The sequence below is a fragment of the Prionailurus viverrinus genome, chromosome D1 (assembly GCF_022837055.1).
Source record: "Prionailurus viverrinus isolate Anna chromosome D1, UM_Priviv_1.0, whole genome shotgun sequence".
NCBI lineage: Eukaryota > Metazoa > Chordata > Mammalia > Carnivora > Felidae > Prionailurus > Prionailurus viverrinus.
Genome location: NC_062570.1, coordinates 74,822,382 through 74,839,614, shown reverse-complemented (window position 1 = coordinate 74,839,614; position 17,233 = coordinate 74,822,382). Strand labels below are relative to the sequence as shown.

Below are 17,233 nucleotides of genomic sequence, written 5' to 3'. Positions count from 1 at the left end.
ATTGAGCTGAACCTCCATCTCCCGGGTGTGGAAACAAAGCCCAGAGAGGGGGTGACTCTCCAAGGGTCACACAGCCAGGCACAGACCCAGGACTGAACCTTTGATACCAATTCTGCTACACCAAGATTTTCCTCCACACCCCACGGTGTGGCCTTGAGGTGGCGAAGGGCCGCGTGGCTGTGATCTTGCCCGGGGTCCAGCCTCCAGCCTCAGCCAGGGGGCACAGACCACAAAAGACGCGAATCCGGAGGGCGGGCGTGGGAGGGCTGTTCAGGGTCACGGCCTGGTTACGCCGTGTCTTTTTTTTCCTCTCTCTCTCTCTCTTTTAATTGAGTGTGAGGTGGTTGTTTTTTGTTTCCTTAAGAAATGGAAAAGAACGGAGCTGCGTAAACACGGCGATGCTAACTCCCTGAAAAACCTCCTGCCATTTTAACTCTGTTACTGGAGAAATAAAAGAGAAATAATTTGTCCACCCACACTTAGCTCTTTCTGACGAAGGTAGGTGAATATTGCTTTGCTAATCGAGGGTGACGGCTGGAAGTGGAGCCACGCTGACTGATCCCAGATTGAGCGGAAGCCACAGCAACCCCAGAAGGAGCGGCCCGCCGTGGGTCGGCAGGACCCGAGTCACCGGGCGCGTGTCCCGCCTTCCACAGGTCTCCCCCAGCCGGTAGTGATGGAGGCGCTGGACCAGGCCGAAGGGCTCGCGGACTCTCCGAGAGAAATGCCACCGCCCCCACCGCCTTCACAGCCCTCAGAGCCAGCTCAGAAGCCACCACCTCGAGGCGTCGGGAGCCACTCCCTCCCTGTCAGGAACAGCCTGTGCCTGTTGGCCGCCTCCCAGTTCCTGGTAAGGATATCACAGGCCTTACAAGGGCCTGACTGAGGGCAGGTGGAGGGACGGCCCCCCGCGTCCTCCCCAGGATGGCCACCTGGGGATCGTGGGAGGTGAGGGGCCTTCTCGGTGTCCCGCAGTGACTCCAAGCCCTCGGGCTGCTGTGTACAGGAGGCTGGAGGTCTCAGCGACAGCCTCAGCAGCTAAGACCCTCACAGCCTGCCTTCCCTAACCCGAGAAGCAGGACTTGAGGCCTCCCCAGCAGCCAGGCCTGCAGGGGTCTCTCTGAGAATTTCCCGTCTATGGAGATACATCTCTGGGAAACTTTTCTTTTTACGTGGGTACCTGGTGGGGGTCCCTTCTGGGAAGGGTTTTATCTTGGCTCCCTCCAGTCAGCTTTTCTCCAGGGAGAGTCCTGAGGCCTGCCCTGCGCACACAGTACCTGGGCTCTTCCCTGAGCTCTGCAGTCTGGACCTTGGGGGGGCCAGGTTGAGGCTGCAGGTGAGCTCTGCAGGGGGACTATGGGGGCCGGGAGCCCAGGGTCCAAACTCAGTCCGCTCCCCCTGGCTGCCCCAGCTTGCCTGCGGGGTGCTCTGGCTCAGCGGCTATGGCCCCATCTGGTCGCAGAATGCCACAGACCTCATCTCCTCCTTGCTCACACTCCCGGAACAGCTGGGACCCATGGTGAGTAAGCTCCAGGGAGCTCCAAGGTAGGAGGGAGCGACTGGGGATCTCCAGCCCCACCAACCCCTGGATGGGGCTTCTCCGAGTTCAGAAGATACTTCCATGCCCCTGAAACCCATCTCCCTGCTCCCCACCCAGACCTGGTCAGCAGCTTTCAGAGCCTCAGTTCTGTCGCTGCCGGAATGAATGAGAACTTGGCCCCCCGCCACCACCACCCTGTGGTGACTGTCTGTCTCATGTTCCCCAGGCCTGGCTTGGCATTGAGACCTGGGAAGTCCCCAGTCTGCTGCTGGTTACTCTGTCTGTGATCCTCATTACCACCCTGGTAAGGTACCTCCTGGCCTGACCTCCGTGCACCCCTCCTCTGACCCTGAGGCCCAGTCCCCCCCGGCTCCCACTTGATTTCCGAGCTAGATGTTTCAGGTCGGGGCAAGGACAGGGTATCTGTGCCCTTCCACTGGTGAGCCCAGCCTGGGTTGAGGGACACCTTCTTCTTGAAGATGGGTTTGCGATGTTCTAAGCTGAGGGAAGGACTAAAGCCAGAGAAGACTGGTGTAGGAGCCCCACACCCCACCGAGAAGACCTCAGTCCACAAGAGACTGAGGGTTGGGGGAGGGTGGGGGCAGGGAGTCGGGTGGGGACTGGAAACTCCCATCTAGGTGAAGGGCGGTGCTATGCAGACGGCTCCCAGGAGAGCAGGGCTGCTCTAGACTCATTGAGGGCAGGGGACTCCATCTCACGGACACCCCGTCACTCAGGGGCCAGCTGACACGGCCCCAGGTCCACGATGCCGATGCCGTGTCTTCCCAACTAGGTGTGGCACCTCCTGAGGGCTCCCCCCGAGCCACCCGCCCCACCGCGCCCTGAGGATAGACGCCAGTCCGTGAGCCGCCAGCCTTCCTTCACCTACTCCGAGTGGATGGAAGAGAAGGTCGAGGATGACTTCCTAGACCTGGACCCTGTCCCTGAGACTCCTGTGTTTGACTTCGTGATGGACATCAAGCCGGAGGCTGACCCGGCCTCACTCACCGTCAAGTCCATGGGTCTACAGGAAAGGTGGGAGGGGTGGAGAAGGGGTGGGCTCTATGGGCTTTTGAGCTCTCGGCTCCCCATCAGAAGGGCAGACGCCTGACTCTGACTCCCAGGGCCCAGGATAGAGCTGGCCTCTTAGTTTAGCCAGTGTAGACACATGCTCGTCAGGTCTGATTCCTATAGATCAGAGTGCCCCAAGGTAAATGCTGAGAAGTGCCGTTAGTGCACACGAGCGCATAGGCATATACAGGTGTATGTGTGTGCACGCTCACACATAACACTGCCGTGCTCAAGTAAGTTCGGGTGGGTTCCCTTATTACAGGACTTGTCAGGGCCTGTAACACGCTTGCGTTCATTGTAAATCAGCAAGCGGGTAGCGTGTGGCATTCCTCAAAGTCTGCTGACCACTCTGCTTTTATAGAATGTCCCGGAGTATTCCCCAGAACATACTTTGGGAGGTGTCAGCACCTTTTCAGAGCCTCGTTGGGTAAGCTGGATCACACCAGGTTTGAGTTCTCCACATGATATCTTGGAAGAAGCCCTGGACGAGGAGTCAGAAAGCCTAGCTTTTAGTTTCGGCTCTGCGATTCCCTTACTGTGTGAGCTTGGGCAGTTCTTGTCCCCTCTCTGGGACTCGCTTTCCCTTTCTATGTGGTCAGCACCCTTCGACTGTTCTGTTGACGCTTTAGACACCGAATGGGGTAGAGCCTGTCCAGTGCAGACGGTTTTGCTGCTGCTATGCAGCCCCGGGACTCCGTCTTCCCCTGACAGCCAAGGGGCCTGGCCTCTCCTGGATGAGATTTCCATGACTCATGGCCAGCGTCAGCCAGGACTGGCGGGACCGAGGCCATGATGCGGAGGGTAGAGCGTCGCTTCCCTGCTCTAGGCAGGTGCCCTCTCTCATGAGCTTCCTGGGGCCATAGGGCTGGGCACTGCCTCTGGGCAGTGACAGAAGAGAGTCCGGGGACGGCTGTGTTGAGGCCGCCTTGGATGGAACCTCTGGAAAGGGGCCCCAAGCCCCCCACCTCAGTTAGCATCTCCATTGCAGGAGGCAGGAGACGGGGAATCAGGCCTAAGCCCCGGAGCTGAGACTCATGCTGTTCCCGTCAGGGGCGCTGTCACCCTCCCACTCCTCCCGCTGCCACCCTTGATCTCTCCCTCCCCACCTCCCCGCCCCTGAGACTCACTCCCCCTTTCCTGGTCCTTCCAGGAGGGGCTCCAATGTCTCCCTGACCCTGGACATGTGCACACCAGGCTGCAGTGAGGAGGGCTTCGGCTATCTCATGTCCCCACGTGAGGAGTCAGCCCGCGAGTACCTGCTCAGCGCCTCCCGTGTCCTGCAGGCCAAGGAGCTTCACGAGAAGGCCCTGGACCCCTTCCTGCTGCAGGCAGAATTCTTTGTGAGTCCTCCCGTGCCAGTCACGCCACTCTGGGTAGACCTTTCTGCTCACACCGATCACGCACCTAGCAAGGCAGTGGTGGGGGTGCCCAGAACCCAGCATCTGATGGGTTTGTTGTTTCCTTATCAGCTCTCCCACCATCTTGGGCGAGCTGCTTCCCCTCTGAGCCTCCGTTTCCTCACCTGGAAAATGGGGGTAGAAATCATAGGAATGTTGCAAGGGATGAAAGACATGGCTAATGTGTGCAGAGGGCTCCGCTGGGTGACTGGTGCTCGGTGGCGTCCCCAAGTCCTCACTGCCCACTGCGGTGCTTTGAAAGTCAAAGAATGCCTTCCTTCTGACTTCCTGTTTTCCCTCCCTTCGCCCGGCTGACATCACCAAGCGTCGTTCATCCTCTGACATCCCTCCAGTCACTCCGTCCCCCTCTAGACCCTTTGCAGCAGCCTGGTCCAGCTGCCTCCTGTGGGATTTTGAGAGGCCCGATAAATGACATTTACCTGCTTTACCTGCCTGAGCCCCCAACCAGTCATCAGCTAAGACGTAATGACAGTGTCTCCTTTATTTTCGTTGATGAAGGCAGAGTGTGAAATGAGGCTTAGGTGCGTCGTAATAGTGAGCTTTCTAATACTGACCCCCAGAATTTGCAGATTTTCTACCCACCCCAGGTGGTGCACCCCACACCCCATGGGGGCCATCCCTATGTTTGTTTCTCTGCAGGAGGGTCCCCAAAGGAGGAGGAAAGAAGGGCTTGGGTCCAAAAGCTGATTCCTCACTCAAACCTACCCATCCGGTAACTCACCAGTATGGGCAGGAATAGGAAAGAGGCCTTGAGTATTCGGGGAAAGGCCAGAGGGATGGGGAAGCCATGAACCTCCCTCAGCTCCCCTTGCCCAGGCCACCTTGTCTCCTACCTGGACTGGATGGCCGTTTCCTCTGTGAAAACCCCAGTCACTCTCCGACCCACTGCTCCACATTCTCCAGGGCTGGGCATCGCCTGTCTTATCCGAGCTGGGCTAGCCCAGCCTCTTTGTTCAGCCCTATGCCCCCCACCCCTAGAGCGACTGTCCACTTCAAACTGGACCACCACCTCCCCCAACCCCCGGGCTTCTCCTCCCATGCCTGTACTCACATCATTGCCCCACTGGATGCTTCCAGAAAGCCTTCCTTAACCACCCGAGCCTCAGTTCTGCTCTGTGTCCCCCATCATCACCTCCCCTTGAAGAAGGGGTTTGAATCCTCTCTGGTGTTTCCTGTTCAGTAGATTGTTGTTGATTTTTCCCAGAGAGAAAAGAACATGGCCTGCATGGGCACTTTTGGACACGTTGGTTTTGGTTTGGGTTGTTTTTTTGTTTTTTTCGATTCTCACAGTAACCCAAGAAAGTGAATCTTTCTCAATACTTAAAGCCCATACTTACTATGTCCAAAAACTGTGGACACTGTGAAACTACGTGTAGTCAGGCGCTGAGCAGCGGGGTCAGATGGAAGGGGGGGGCGGTGAAGAAGCCCGAGGCACTGGGGAGTCATCCCGGAGAACAGTGGGGAGGGGCCAAGAGGTGAACTTACAGCCTAGGAACTGTTTGGACAGGTGGAGAGGGGTGGGATCAGGGCTCCCGACTAGCAGAGTCAGAAGGCACGCTGGGAGCTCAGACCTGGAGCGGGATGGAGAGGGACGTATTTGCAGCACAGAAGAGACCTGCCTGTAACTAGAGAGCAGGTCACTGAGAACAACCCGCGGTAAACAAAGACCAGATGCAAGGCGACCTCACATGCCAGGTGGAGAAGTGTGAACTTGGGGCTCTCGACACAGAGCATGATTGGGAGGTGCAAACATATCCTTGGGAGCTCAGAAGGAGGCTCTTTTCCTGGGGAGAATCGGGGAAGGCTTCTTGAAGGAGATGGCATTTAAGGCGGACAGGACAGAGGATGGGGTGGATGTTGACCACAAAGAGTGAGGCACTGCCTGAGCTCCTGCGGTGGGGACGCCCTGGGTGGGAACCCGGATCCGTGAAGCCATTCAGGTTGGCTGCAGCGCAGGGAGTGTGATTGGTTAGGTCCCTGGTTCTCTCCTTGTTCTTTCTTCAGCAGCCATTAATTGAGTGTCTCCTATGTGCCAGGTTGGCCCTTGATCGACTATAATGATAACATTTATTATTTACTCACTACGTTCCAGGTGCTATTCTGAATGCTTTTTATGTGCAGTGACTCATTTAATACTAAATGTTTACTGAATGAAGGCATGCACTCAAGCAAACGTCTGGACTAGAAGTTAGGGGCACACCGGTGCCTGGATTCCAACGTCTGTGAGAGCCAGCCCACAGCTGCTAACTCCCCCGTGTCCTCATCTTGCAGGAAATCCCCATGAACTTTGTGGATCCGAAGGAGTATGACATCCCTGGGCTGGTGCGGAAGAACCGGTACAAAACCATCCTTCCCAGTGAGTACTCGCTGCCCCAGAAGGTGAGGGCAGGCTCACCCTCACCTGGGTGCCCCTTGCCCTGAGCTAGGCCTTCAGGGTCACGAGAAGGAGGGAAGGAGGGCTCGGGGGTACCGAGTGCCGGGAAAGTCTCCCTGCTCAGGGCAGAGGTTAGTTCTTTCCTTCACCCTTGCCCTGGCTGTGCCTGGCTCTGGAAACCCAGAGAGAAAGAGTGAAGGTCGTAAGAGCTCCTAGACGGTGCGTGGTGACTGGAGAGTACTTTCACTCTCTTTTATCTCTTCAGAGTGGGCAGATTTTGAAGGGAGGAAATGAAGGCTCCGAGAGGTTGATTGGCTCATCCACAGTCACGCAGCCAGGAAGTTTCAAACTGGGCCTCCTTGACCCCGGAACTGGGCTCTTTGGTCTACCTTGAGTTGACTTTGTTCTGGTTGTGAGTCCTCTCACAGGAAGGGACGCCCCACAAGGGAATGAGCTGCCTGTCAGAGGGTGAGCTCCACGTCACTCAGGGTGTGCAAGTGAAGCTGCATGGTCAGTCCCCTGGCAGGTCTGAGAGGGACAGTTAGACCAGGTGACCGAATGTTCCTCTTTCAGCCTGGGGTGTCATTTTCGGATAACTTTCATCAAGCCCCTGTCTGCCTGTCACCCCTGCCAAGTTCAGGCCCCAGGCCCCAAGGCTGGCTTAGGGGGTGACGTGTTGGAAGTGAGTCCCCACCAACCTACTCTGCTCGGTTGGTGGAGTAACGAGGCTTTAAAAAAGCAGTTTTCCCATCAGCATCTCCAACAACATGTAAGATGTCATGACTTATTTTTAACTTTTAAAATATCGACTTGTGGTTGCTATGGTTACACAGTCTCTAGGTAGTTCCGGTTAAACAAAGCACCATTTAAGGCCAGGATGCATTATTCAGGGCTGCTCACCTCGTCCCTCATCTTGCCACCCTCCAAGCAGGCAGCCCCGCGTGAAGGGAGGGGCTCGGGTACCCCAGAACCGGGGGCTTTGCTGGCCACTCGGAATGACCCCCGGGGGAGGCTGGGAGCCCGGCCGTCGCTCCAGCGGTCCCCACTGGATTGCTGAGAGGCCCTGGGCCACTTCCACCATGCTCTGAGCCTGCACGCCCTGGAGCTCAACAGAGAATCCTCTGCGGCCAGCAAGAATTGACCCTGTGCCTCAGAGCCCGGGATCCGCGCAGGGGTGTGTGTGACAGAGGACACGTCAGGCTTGGCAGAGGCCCACCAGATCCAGGACACCCCGAGGCTTGTTCTCTCATTCGTTTGGCCCACATTTGCTGAGCCCCTACCCCAGGGGATGAGAATTCAGGCATGAATGAGACACAGGGAGTTCACAGTCTGATGGAAGAAACAGATCCGTGGACAGTTACTAGGACAAAGTGACCGGTAACCCAGCTGGCAGCACTGAGGACAAGATACAGGGGAGCGCTTTCTGTCCGTTTGCCACTGTGTCCCAAGTACCAAAATAGTGCCTGACACACAGCAGACATTCTGCTCCTGTTTGAATGAGGGAGGGAGGGAGGGAGGGGTGGGAAGGATAGAAGGAAGGGAGGGAGGAAGGGAGGAAGAGAGGGAGGAAGGAAGGAAATCTTGCATCAGCTCTCCCTCGCCATCCTCACTGCCAAATGACTTTTTGGGGTTCAGGGCTTGTATGTTGCCCAATTCCAGGGGTGCCATTTACATGGGCTGCACTGACATAATGCCCCTGGAGTTGGGCTGGGCAATAATCTCCCGGCTGGTCTCCCCTCCTGTCCATCATCTACCATTGTCCCCGAAATGGTGCAAAGCAGACATCCAGTCATGTCATTCTTCTCCTTTACCCTGTCATTGCCACCTTTATAATCCTCCGGTTCAGGTCCAGCCTTATAAGCATGGTTTATAAGACCCTTTGTCATTTGGTTCCTCACCACCTCGTGTCACCACCCCCCGCCTGGCCCCGTGCACTGGCATCAGACAGAATGGTGTTCCCTACCCCTGCTCCTACAGGGCCTTCAGACCCAGCCTGGGTGCTTCCAGACCACACGCTGCTTGTCTGCCTGCCTGGCACTTGGGGGCAGGGACCGTGTCTTCTTTGTTGGGGAGTCCCTATCCTCCAGCACAGTGCCAGGCGCGGAGGCAGTATTCAGTGGGGTCAGTAGAACCATTCCCGTTCCCACGGTGGTTCTTTAATGCCAGAGGCCATGGTGGCTGGTCAAAGAGGGGTGTGCCCACTTCTAGCACCTAATCTGGGCAGGCAGGGAGGTGGCCCCTCAGCACTCCCCGCTCCTCTCTTCTGCTGGCCACCCAGAGTCTCCTTCATGGACCCTCCCTCCTCCACCCCTAACCTCTCTGTGCCCCTGTCCACAAGGGGGCCCCACTCCCAGATCACCTGCCAGGACTTCATGGGAGGGAGAAGAACTCGCCTCCCCATAAAAGGTCCGGAGAACGGAGGCTTGTGAGGGTCACCTCCTGTTTCTCCTACCAGGTCTGGGATCCTCTCGACCTGTTAACCTACAGGGAAACTTGTAATAATGGCAGCGATCACAGCTACGTGCTGTGCGATACAGTGCGTGCTGGGCTAAGTTACTGGCCTGAGGACACCTGGATACCGTTCACTCCTTTTATTTTTACAAGACCAGCGGGGCCATGACAGAAGGGATGTCTCCGGTTCACAGACGCGGCACAGGGAAACTAAGGCAATCGTGCCCGTTGGCACTCGTAGCAAGTCACAGAGCCAGGACCTGAACCCCGCCCTCTGGCTCCCCTGTGCTGCCTCGGAGAGCCCCAGACTGTATGCCGGATGTGCCTGTAGTTCAGCCTGTAGTTTCTCGGGAGAGAAACCGAAGCCCGGAGAAGGGCTAAGACCAGTGAGCTGGTGACAGAGCCAGACCAGAGGCCAGGGCCCCGGGCCCCCAGCCAACTCCCTGCCCGCCTCACATGGCCTCCCCGTCCCAGTCCCAGCCTCTGCTGGCTGACAGAATAGTCAGTTCAGGGAGGCTGTAGCTGGAACAAAACAGATTCTACTCCAAGAAGAGGAGCAGGAGGTTGTGAGAATCTGCGGCTGTGGGATTTGACACGGGAATAGACTGGGAGAAAAAGGAAAAAGCCCTCCGTGCACACGTGCACCTGCTGCTAAGACCCTACCATTTCATCCATCCCTGGGCTCTCCCTCGGCTCTCTACCCCCAGATCTTAATAGCTCTTTATAAAGCACTTGACAGTTTACCTCGCACTTTCACAGCTGTTTTCTCGTTTAGCTTCCCAGTAACGCTGGGAAGTGGGCGTGTCTACCCCCCGTATTACAGATAGGAAAGTCGAGGCTTAGGAAGGACGTGTGCTTTTCAAGTGTGCACAGCACGTCAGTGACCGTGCGTACCCAAACTCTGCCACCCCTGCCGACCAGGATGTACACTGTAGGTAATTCCTTTTCTGCACTTAGCTCACTCCTCTCCAGAACATGACGCACAGTGGGCCCGGGGCAGCTTAAGGGACACAGGCAGGGGGCAGGCAATGATGCTATGGAGGTGGAGACCCAGGGTCACGGAGACAGGCCTGTGTTTTGCTAGTGGGTAGGCGAAGGAGGAACTTCAGGAGTCCCAGGAAAAATGTGGGTGCCCGGAAGCGGGCCAGATAAGGTGAGCCCTGCACTAGAGGGGTGCTGCTTCTGTCAAATATCAGCCTCACCTGTCTCCCCCCCCCCAACCCCAGACCCCCACAGCAGAGTATGTCTGACCTCGCCAGACCCCGATGACCCTCTGAGTTCCTACATCAACGCCAACTACATCCGGGTACGTAGCCTTATCCCAGCGACCTCTCCCTGAAAGGGAGGCCCAAGCCAACAGGATCTGACCTCCAGGCTTGCCCTTAAGCCAGCATGGCTCCTGCCAGCCCCCCGGGAAGGGCCTGAGTGTGGGGACTGGGCCCAGGGAGCGCTGCATCCGACCCTGATAGCCTGGACTTGGCTGGCCATAGGGCTACGGTGGGGAGGAGAAGGTGTACATTGCCACGCAGGGACCCATCGTCAGCACGGTCAGCGACTTCTGGCGCATGGTGTGGCAGGAGCAGACACCCATCATCGTCATGATCACCAACATCGAGGAGATGAATGAGGTAGGCGCCCCATGCCGCTGCCAGGCATCTGCTGCTTTGTGCCCTCGGCTAAGCATCTTGTTTCCGTATGAATCCTTACAACAGTCTCGTGAGGGTGGTAGTGTTCACGCCACTGCCAAGGGGAGGAAATGGGAGGCTGAGCGAGGTTAAGTCCAGGCCCTGCCCTCTCCACCTGCCCGGCTTATGCTCTGATCGGGTCCTGCCTCCCTGCCCGCTGGGGCCCACTCCGGCTACTTCTTTACCCACAGTAGCTCATTTAATGGAATCCCCACTAGAGTGCTTCAGAGTAGGCATCACTTCCGGTTTCCAGATGAGGAAACTGAGGCTCAAAAAAGGGAAGTAACGTACAGGTTATGAAGCTGAGGTTTGAACTGCCGTCTAACTGCAAACCTGTTGTCCTTTTATGTCTTGCCCTGCTGGCCCTGGTGGGGCACTGGGGAAACCGGGTGGGGAACTGGGAGTGTATTGCAGCCTGGTCTGGGCCCCTGCAGAAGTGCACTGAGTATTGGCCGGAGGAGCAGGTGATGTACGACGGAGTGGAGATCACTGTGCAGAAAGTCATTCATACCGAGGATTACCGGCTGCGACTCATCTCCCTCAGGGTGAGGCCAGGGACTGGGCTGGGCCGGACTGGGCCGGACTGGGAGGATGGGGGACAGGACCATGACCGGGGGCTTCCACAGATAACGGGGTCTGTAGCTGAAATCCGGGCTTCTGTCACTCTCAGGATGTACTAATAAACAGGGATGAGGGAGGGGTGAATGGACTTGGGGGCCAGAGGCAGGACCAGATATCAGTTGTATTTTATGCTCTTGGGCTCTCTCTCTGTCTACACTGTCATTCATGATGCCTTCCAACTCTGCTTCAGATACACTCAAGTCCAGAACTGCCTGGGTAAGAGATCTCCAAACAACCTCCAGTCCTTAGAATTGAAGGTCCGTTAGAACTTTGAGATCCTGTAGTATTCAATCTGTCCACCAGAGGGCAGACACTTCTTGCTGCGTTTGGGTTGCACAGGAAAGTCATGGTTACACAAAAAGGGAGAAAAAAAAAAAAAGGAAGACATACAAAATATGAGCAATACAAAACAGCCCAAAAGAGTGGGGGGGAGGTATCCTCCCACCCTGAAGTGTTGCTTCTTCTGGGCTCAGCATAAGAGAGGAGATTGTTCCTCTGGAATCCTCTGGATTGGGTAGAGCCCAATGTAATAACCCCAAAGGCTGGGAGAGGTGAGCCAAGTACCAGGAAGCTTTCTGCTTCCCCAGAAAGAGAGGCTGAGGTGAGGTGAGGGCCGCCTCATTGTCACACTGCCGTGGGGAGTATTTACTTTTGTCCATGAGTCCATGAGTCTCTACAAGAAGCCTCCCTATGCCTGGTTCTGGGTGGGTACTGGGAACACAGACTGTCCAAAGCCTGGACTCTCTCCTAAAGGAGCACCCCTAATGGTAAGTACCAGGCTAGAGATTGGCAAGAACATAGAAGAAGGCCACTCCATTAGGGTGTTCAGGGAGGGCTTCCTGGAAGTGGTGGTGCTGAATGGAGTTGGCAGGATGAGTAGGAGTTGACTAGGGGCAAACAAGGGAGAAAACATTCCAGGCAGAGAAAAAAGTTAAAAAGAAAGGCACGGAAGATGGAATAGCTCTGTGTGTGTGTGTGTGTGTGTGTGTGTGTGTGTGCGCGCGCGCGCGCGCGCGCGCGCGCACAGCAGAGGTTTTATGTACAAACCATCTGGAGTGCAGAAGCACTCCAGATTGAGTACTACCCGTGTTCAGGGGTAGGAGACGGGCCTGGAGGGCTAGGTCCTATACGGTGTGTCTCATTTGCCAGACTGAAGACTAAGGAGAGTGGGTTTGATTCGGAGAGCAACAAGGGCCGTTGGAGAGTTCTGAGCAGGAGAGCAGCGTGTCCAGATCTGTGCTGCACACGGACCACGTTTGGCCACTGTGGGGATAGAGCAGTCAGGGGGGAGGGAGAGACGGTGGAGACACGATAAAGGGCGAAGCGGAGGTGGAGCTGGTGGAGAGGCAAGAACACTGACAAGACTTGGGGGTGGTGGCAGGCGAAGCGTAGTGACGTGAGCGGGAGAGCCCCCAGGCTCTGGGTCATGAGACTGAGGGGTGACCCGGCTGTTTAAGATAAGGGAGCAGAGGACAGGAGCAGATTGGAGAGGGACTCCCTGCCTCTCTTGGAGGACCCTGGAGTTGTTGGGGCAGAACGGACCAGGGAGGACCAGTTGTCACTGAGCAGCTTCCACTACCAAGCTGGCTGTGGGTCTCTGATGCCACTGAGCAATACGAGCAGCACGGTGTAGGTGGCAGAGGCCGTGGGTCCCACGCCGGGGTCTCCCCACTGTGTTCTCGCTGCTCCCTTCCCAACTTTGGGCTGCATTGGGGACTCTAAGAGTTCACATGTATCTGGGGTGGGTCTCTGTCTCCTGGACAGAGCGGGACCGAAGAGCGAGGCCTGAAGCATTACTGGTTCACGTCCTGGCCCGACCAGAAGACCCCAGACCGGGCCCCCCCACTCCTGCACCTGGTGCGGGAGGTGGAGGAGGCCGCCCGGCAGGAGGGGCCCCGCTGCGCCCCCATCGTCGTCCACTGCAGGTGGGTCCTCCCAGCCACCCACCAGGGCAGCGCACCCTCCCTGCTCCCCACGCCGGTCCGTTCCTTACCCCAGCGTCCCCTCTGCCCTCAGTGCAGGGATTGGGAGGACGGGCTGCTTCATCGCCACCAGCATCTGCTGCCAGCAGCTGCGGCAGGAGGGAGTGGTGGACATCCTTAAGACCACGTGCCAGCTCCGTCAGGACAGGTCGGCCCGTGCACGGCGGGGAGGGGGGGCGGTGCATGGGGAGAGACTGAGGCACGCGTGGGGTGCGGGGCAGGAGGACCCATGGCACATGGACGTGCTGGCCGATGGGGAGTGGAGGACACAGATGGGGAGAGGAGCTGGATCCAGACAGCTGCTGGCCGGATGAGGAGGACAAAGGAACCCAGCTGGGGAGGGGGGTCGAGGGGGGAGGGGTGGTGGGGCACGTCCTCTCTGTCCCTGCTGTGTGTGCCAGAGCTGGGCGGGACAGGAAGGAGCAGAGGGACGTGGCTGGCAAGGGTTGACCCCTCCGCGCTACACAAAGACCAGGCCTCTCGCGAATGATGGGCAGTCATGGGTTTGGGGGCACCCTCCCGCAGCCCGTCGTCTCTCAACCATCCCGTCTCCGCTGTGCATCTCTGCCCGCAGGGGCGGCATGATCCAGACATGTGAGCAATACCAGTTTGTACACCATGTCATGAGCCTCTACGAGAAGCAGCTGTCACGCCAGTCCCCAGAGTGACTGCGCTCCTGCCCCGAGGTCCTCTGGGCACCGCCCAACCTGAGTCTGGGCCCTCCCCCCGGTTACATGCGGGGCCCTGCCTCGGGTCCCCGCCTGCCCCCCGTCCCTGCCCCTCCTGCTTCCTTCTCTCTAGTCTGTTCCTTCCTCCTCCCTCCTCCGGCAGCCTTGGCCTGGCCCCTGCTCCCCGACATAGCTCTTCCTACTGTACATACTGGGGACTGGGGCAGGGTGGGAGAGGGATGTGCCAGGCCAGGCCTGGGGCCCCGGGGCCTGACCCATGCCATGCAGACCTGGGGCCTCAGTTTTTAATGATAGTTCCATTGCTACTTGATCCAAAACGTTTCTGTGCCGCAAGCGTCCCGCTGTAGCGTGTCTGTCTGTCCGTCCATCTCTGCTGTCTGTACCGGACACTGTGTCTCCTCGGCCCGGGGAAAGGGGTGATGAGCTCCAGCCCCACAGTAGCCCAGGCAGAGGCGCCTGCCCTGGGCCCCCACCCCCACTTCCCACCTGGCAGATTGCATTTTGCCCCAGTTACTGAGCTCGGGATGGGGAGCGCCTGAGGAATGGGCCGAGAGATCTCAGCTGGGTGAGAGGTCTCTGGGTTGGGGTGGGGGGAGTATCACAGCCAGGATGACCTCTTGGTGTCAGATGCCTTCAGGAGGCAGTGACCAGCCTGTGAGGCATTGAGGAAGCAGGGGACAGAGGGGGGCTGTGAACCCAGAGGACCTGAGCCCTGGTGGGGGGTGGGAGAAGGGGGAGCTCTAAGGGTGGGGTGGGGTCTGGGCCCCAGATCCGTGTGGAACACTTTTCTGTGTCACCGTGGGAAAGCCTTCCCAGAAGTCTCGCTGCGTGTAGCTCTGCGTGTGTTCCTGTGTCCATGCGTGTGTTGAGAGCCCGTCAGTCGGGCGTGCATGACTCTTGGCAACATGTGTTATCTTGGAGCCACGTGTTTTTATTGCTGACTTTAAATATTTATTCCACGGCAGACAGAGACATTTGGTGTCTTTTTATAATTTGCTCGTGGTCATTGAATAGAGCAATAAACGGAGCATTTTGAGCAAAACTAGCCTCCTGCGTCCATATAATTGCCTCTCCCCTCCCTGCCTCCCTGTAATCCGGTCTTTGTGCATCCTCTACACACACACACACACACACACACACACACACACTCACACACTCAAGGTCCCTAGCGCCTGGTCTCTGTGCGCCCTCTATGCACACGCTCACACAACACACACACACACACACACACACACGCACACGCGCGCGCGCGCACACACGCAGAGGCACACCCTCCAGCTCCCTAGTGCCCCCTGTGGAGATTGGAAGTATGGGCCAAATCCATTTGATTTTGGCAGGGTCTCCTGCACCCTCACCTCCAACCCATCCAGGAGGCCTGGACCATGAGGAGCCTCAAGGACAGGTATGGGAGGCTTCCAGAGAAGGCAAAGTGTCTGGAAGGCCACCAGCTCCGACAGATGGGCCAGAGAGGCCAAGGCTCGGGCAGGGAGACTTTCAGGTCACACCCAGGCTCCTCCCTGTAGGCCAGCCCACTTATCCCATGAGCCCTACAGGTCCCAATAGCAGCTGCAACCTGGACGTTTCCCTTATAAGGCCTGGGCTGACAGTAGCCTCCCCCCCCAAACCGCCCAGGGACTCTGCCCCAGGGCTCAGATCCTGAGCCACCGGGACACTCCTGCTCTATTCTTACCCCTGCCCTCAGGGATGCAGCAAAAGTAGCTGTGATGCTGCTGCTGGCAGGCAGGGGTCACTCCAGGGCATGGGAGGATCCAGGGCAGGGCTGCTGACCCACCAGTGAGTCCTTACAAAGCACCAGAACCTCATGTGTGTTGGTAGACTGTCCCAAGCGTGCAGACAATAAGGAAAGAACGGGGAGGGGCTTTGAACAGCTGGGATGCAGGTCCCAGAGCGGGGGATGGGCATGCTCTCCAGCCATCCTCCAACAGGAGGGTAGGCCCTCTTACCCTCTACCTGGATTAGAGAAGGATTGAGCTATAGGAGTGGGAAGGGGGAGGGGAGCTAACATGTCTATCTCCTCCTCCAGGGTGGCCCTGTGAGGCCACTTAAGCCGTGCAGGCACCACACATAGAGTCCGACATGAACGGTGCCCCCTGGATGTATGCGAAGTGGCAGACTTCCCTGACTCCGGCCCCACTGGACTGTGCACACATGTACATATGTGTATGTATGTGTGTGTGCCCACACACACACGCTACCCTGAGCCCCTCAGCTCAGCGAGGTCCCGCCCACCAGCAGTGAGAACCAAAACCTCTGGCGAAAGAGAACAGGAAAAGTAAGCCTGGACCACCACCCTCAGTCTCCTGCCCACACGCCTGGTCCCCAGCATTTCCTCCAGCCTTGGCTCCAGCCTTACTTCCCCCCTCCCCTCCCCCACCAGAGCAGCGTGCCAATCTAGCTGGGGCAGCTGTGGAGGCTCAGTAAGGGATCGCCCCCAAGGGGCCAGACATTTAAGGGACCGGTGACTCCACTGTTGGGACAAAAGAAGGAGACTTGCCCGCCTACAGCCCAGGCGTAGCTGCACCCCCAAAGCCCTGGACACAGCATTCAAGGGTTAGGAGGGACAGGTCACGCAAAGGTAAGGCTCCCCTCTTTCTTCAAGAAGGGTGCAGAACCTGCTACCTTCGGAGCCCAGAGCAGGACAGTGAGAGTAAGCTAACTCGTGTGAGTTCGCTCCTTGGGGGTGGGGGGGTCCCAGGTAGAACCTACAGGTGGGTAATCGCACGAAGGAAACTTTATTTGCAGCAAATGAGATCGTGGGGAAAATCTTCCAAAGTCGTGACTCCCTGAACGAGGGTGAGTAGGTTTCTTTTATTTAGGATGAACATTTAGACGGGGAGCCATGTCGTCGCATGTACAGGCGAGCAGAAGGTCAACCCCTGTTCCTTAAGGAAACATGCCCATACGTACATTGTAACGTAAATGAGGCTGAGGCTCGTTGGGTGGAGATTTTAGTATCATGAGGAGGTAAAGGTAACTGTAGGCCACGCCAGGGTCCGTCTGCACAGGTGTGAGTCAGGGTAGGTGTTAAGCTTAAACTGGTCTGGGTGGTCTGGGCCACCAGAGCTCCTGTCCAGGCAGTTGTTACTGCTTGGGGTTCAGTTTCCATCACAGGATATTTTGCCCCGCAGGTCTTTTGCCTGAGTTAAGAGATAAGCTGGAAATAAGTCATACAGAGAAAGATACCATATGTTTTCACCCTTATGTGGATCCTGAGAAACTTAACAGAAGACCATGGGGGAGGGGGAGAAAAAAAAAGAGAGAGGGAGGGAGGCAAACCATAAGAGACTCTTAAAAACAGAATAAACTGAGGGTTGATGGGGGTGGGAGGGAGGGGAGGGTGGGTGGGTGATGGGCATTGAGGAGGGCACCTGTTGGGATGAA

The 17,233-nt window shown here is 57.3% G+C and overlaps 1 protein-coding gene across 2 annotated transcripts in view; it reads left to right on the top strand.

Moving 5' to 3' along the window:
- The window catches only part of PTPN5 (protein tyrosine phosphatase non-receptor type 5), a 55,471-nt gene extending 40,929 nt beyond the window's left edge, over window positions 1–14,542 (top strand). Inside the window, exons 4-15 of one of the 2 annotated variants that reach the window (XM_047879240.1) lie at window positions 657–850; window positions 1,412–1,519; window positions 1,767–1,844; window positions 2,334–2,575; window positions 3,762–3,951; window positions 6,301–6,385; window positions 10,081–10,160; window positions 10,345–10,482; window positions 10,974–11,084; window positions 12,925–13,085; window positions 13,177–13,290; window positions 13,717–14,542. In XM_047879240.1, coding sequence (XP_047735196.1) covers window positions 657–850; window positions 1,412–1,519; window positions 1,767–1,844; window positions 2,334–2,575; window positions 3,762–3,951; window positions 6,301–6,385; window positions 10,081–10,160; window positions 10,345–10,482; window positions 10,974–11,084; window positions 12,925–13,085; window positions 13,177–13,290; window positions 13,717–13,810 — 1,595 coding nt within the window. In that variant the 3' untranslated portion in view covers window positions 13,811–14,542. Of the gene's footprint in view, window positions 1–656; window positions 851–1,411; window positions 1,520–1,766; window positions 1,845–2,333; window positions 2,576–3,761; window positions 3,952–6,300; window positions 6,386–10,080; window positions 10,161–10,344; window positions 10,483–10,973; window positions 11,085–11,350; window positions 11,377–12,924; window positions 13,086–13,176; window positions 13,291–13,716 lie in introns of those variants that run through there. The other variant, XM_047879241.1, reaches the window with a different exon arrangement.
- Window positions 14,543–17,233: the final 2,691 nt, after the last annotated feature.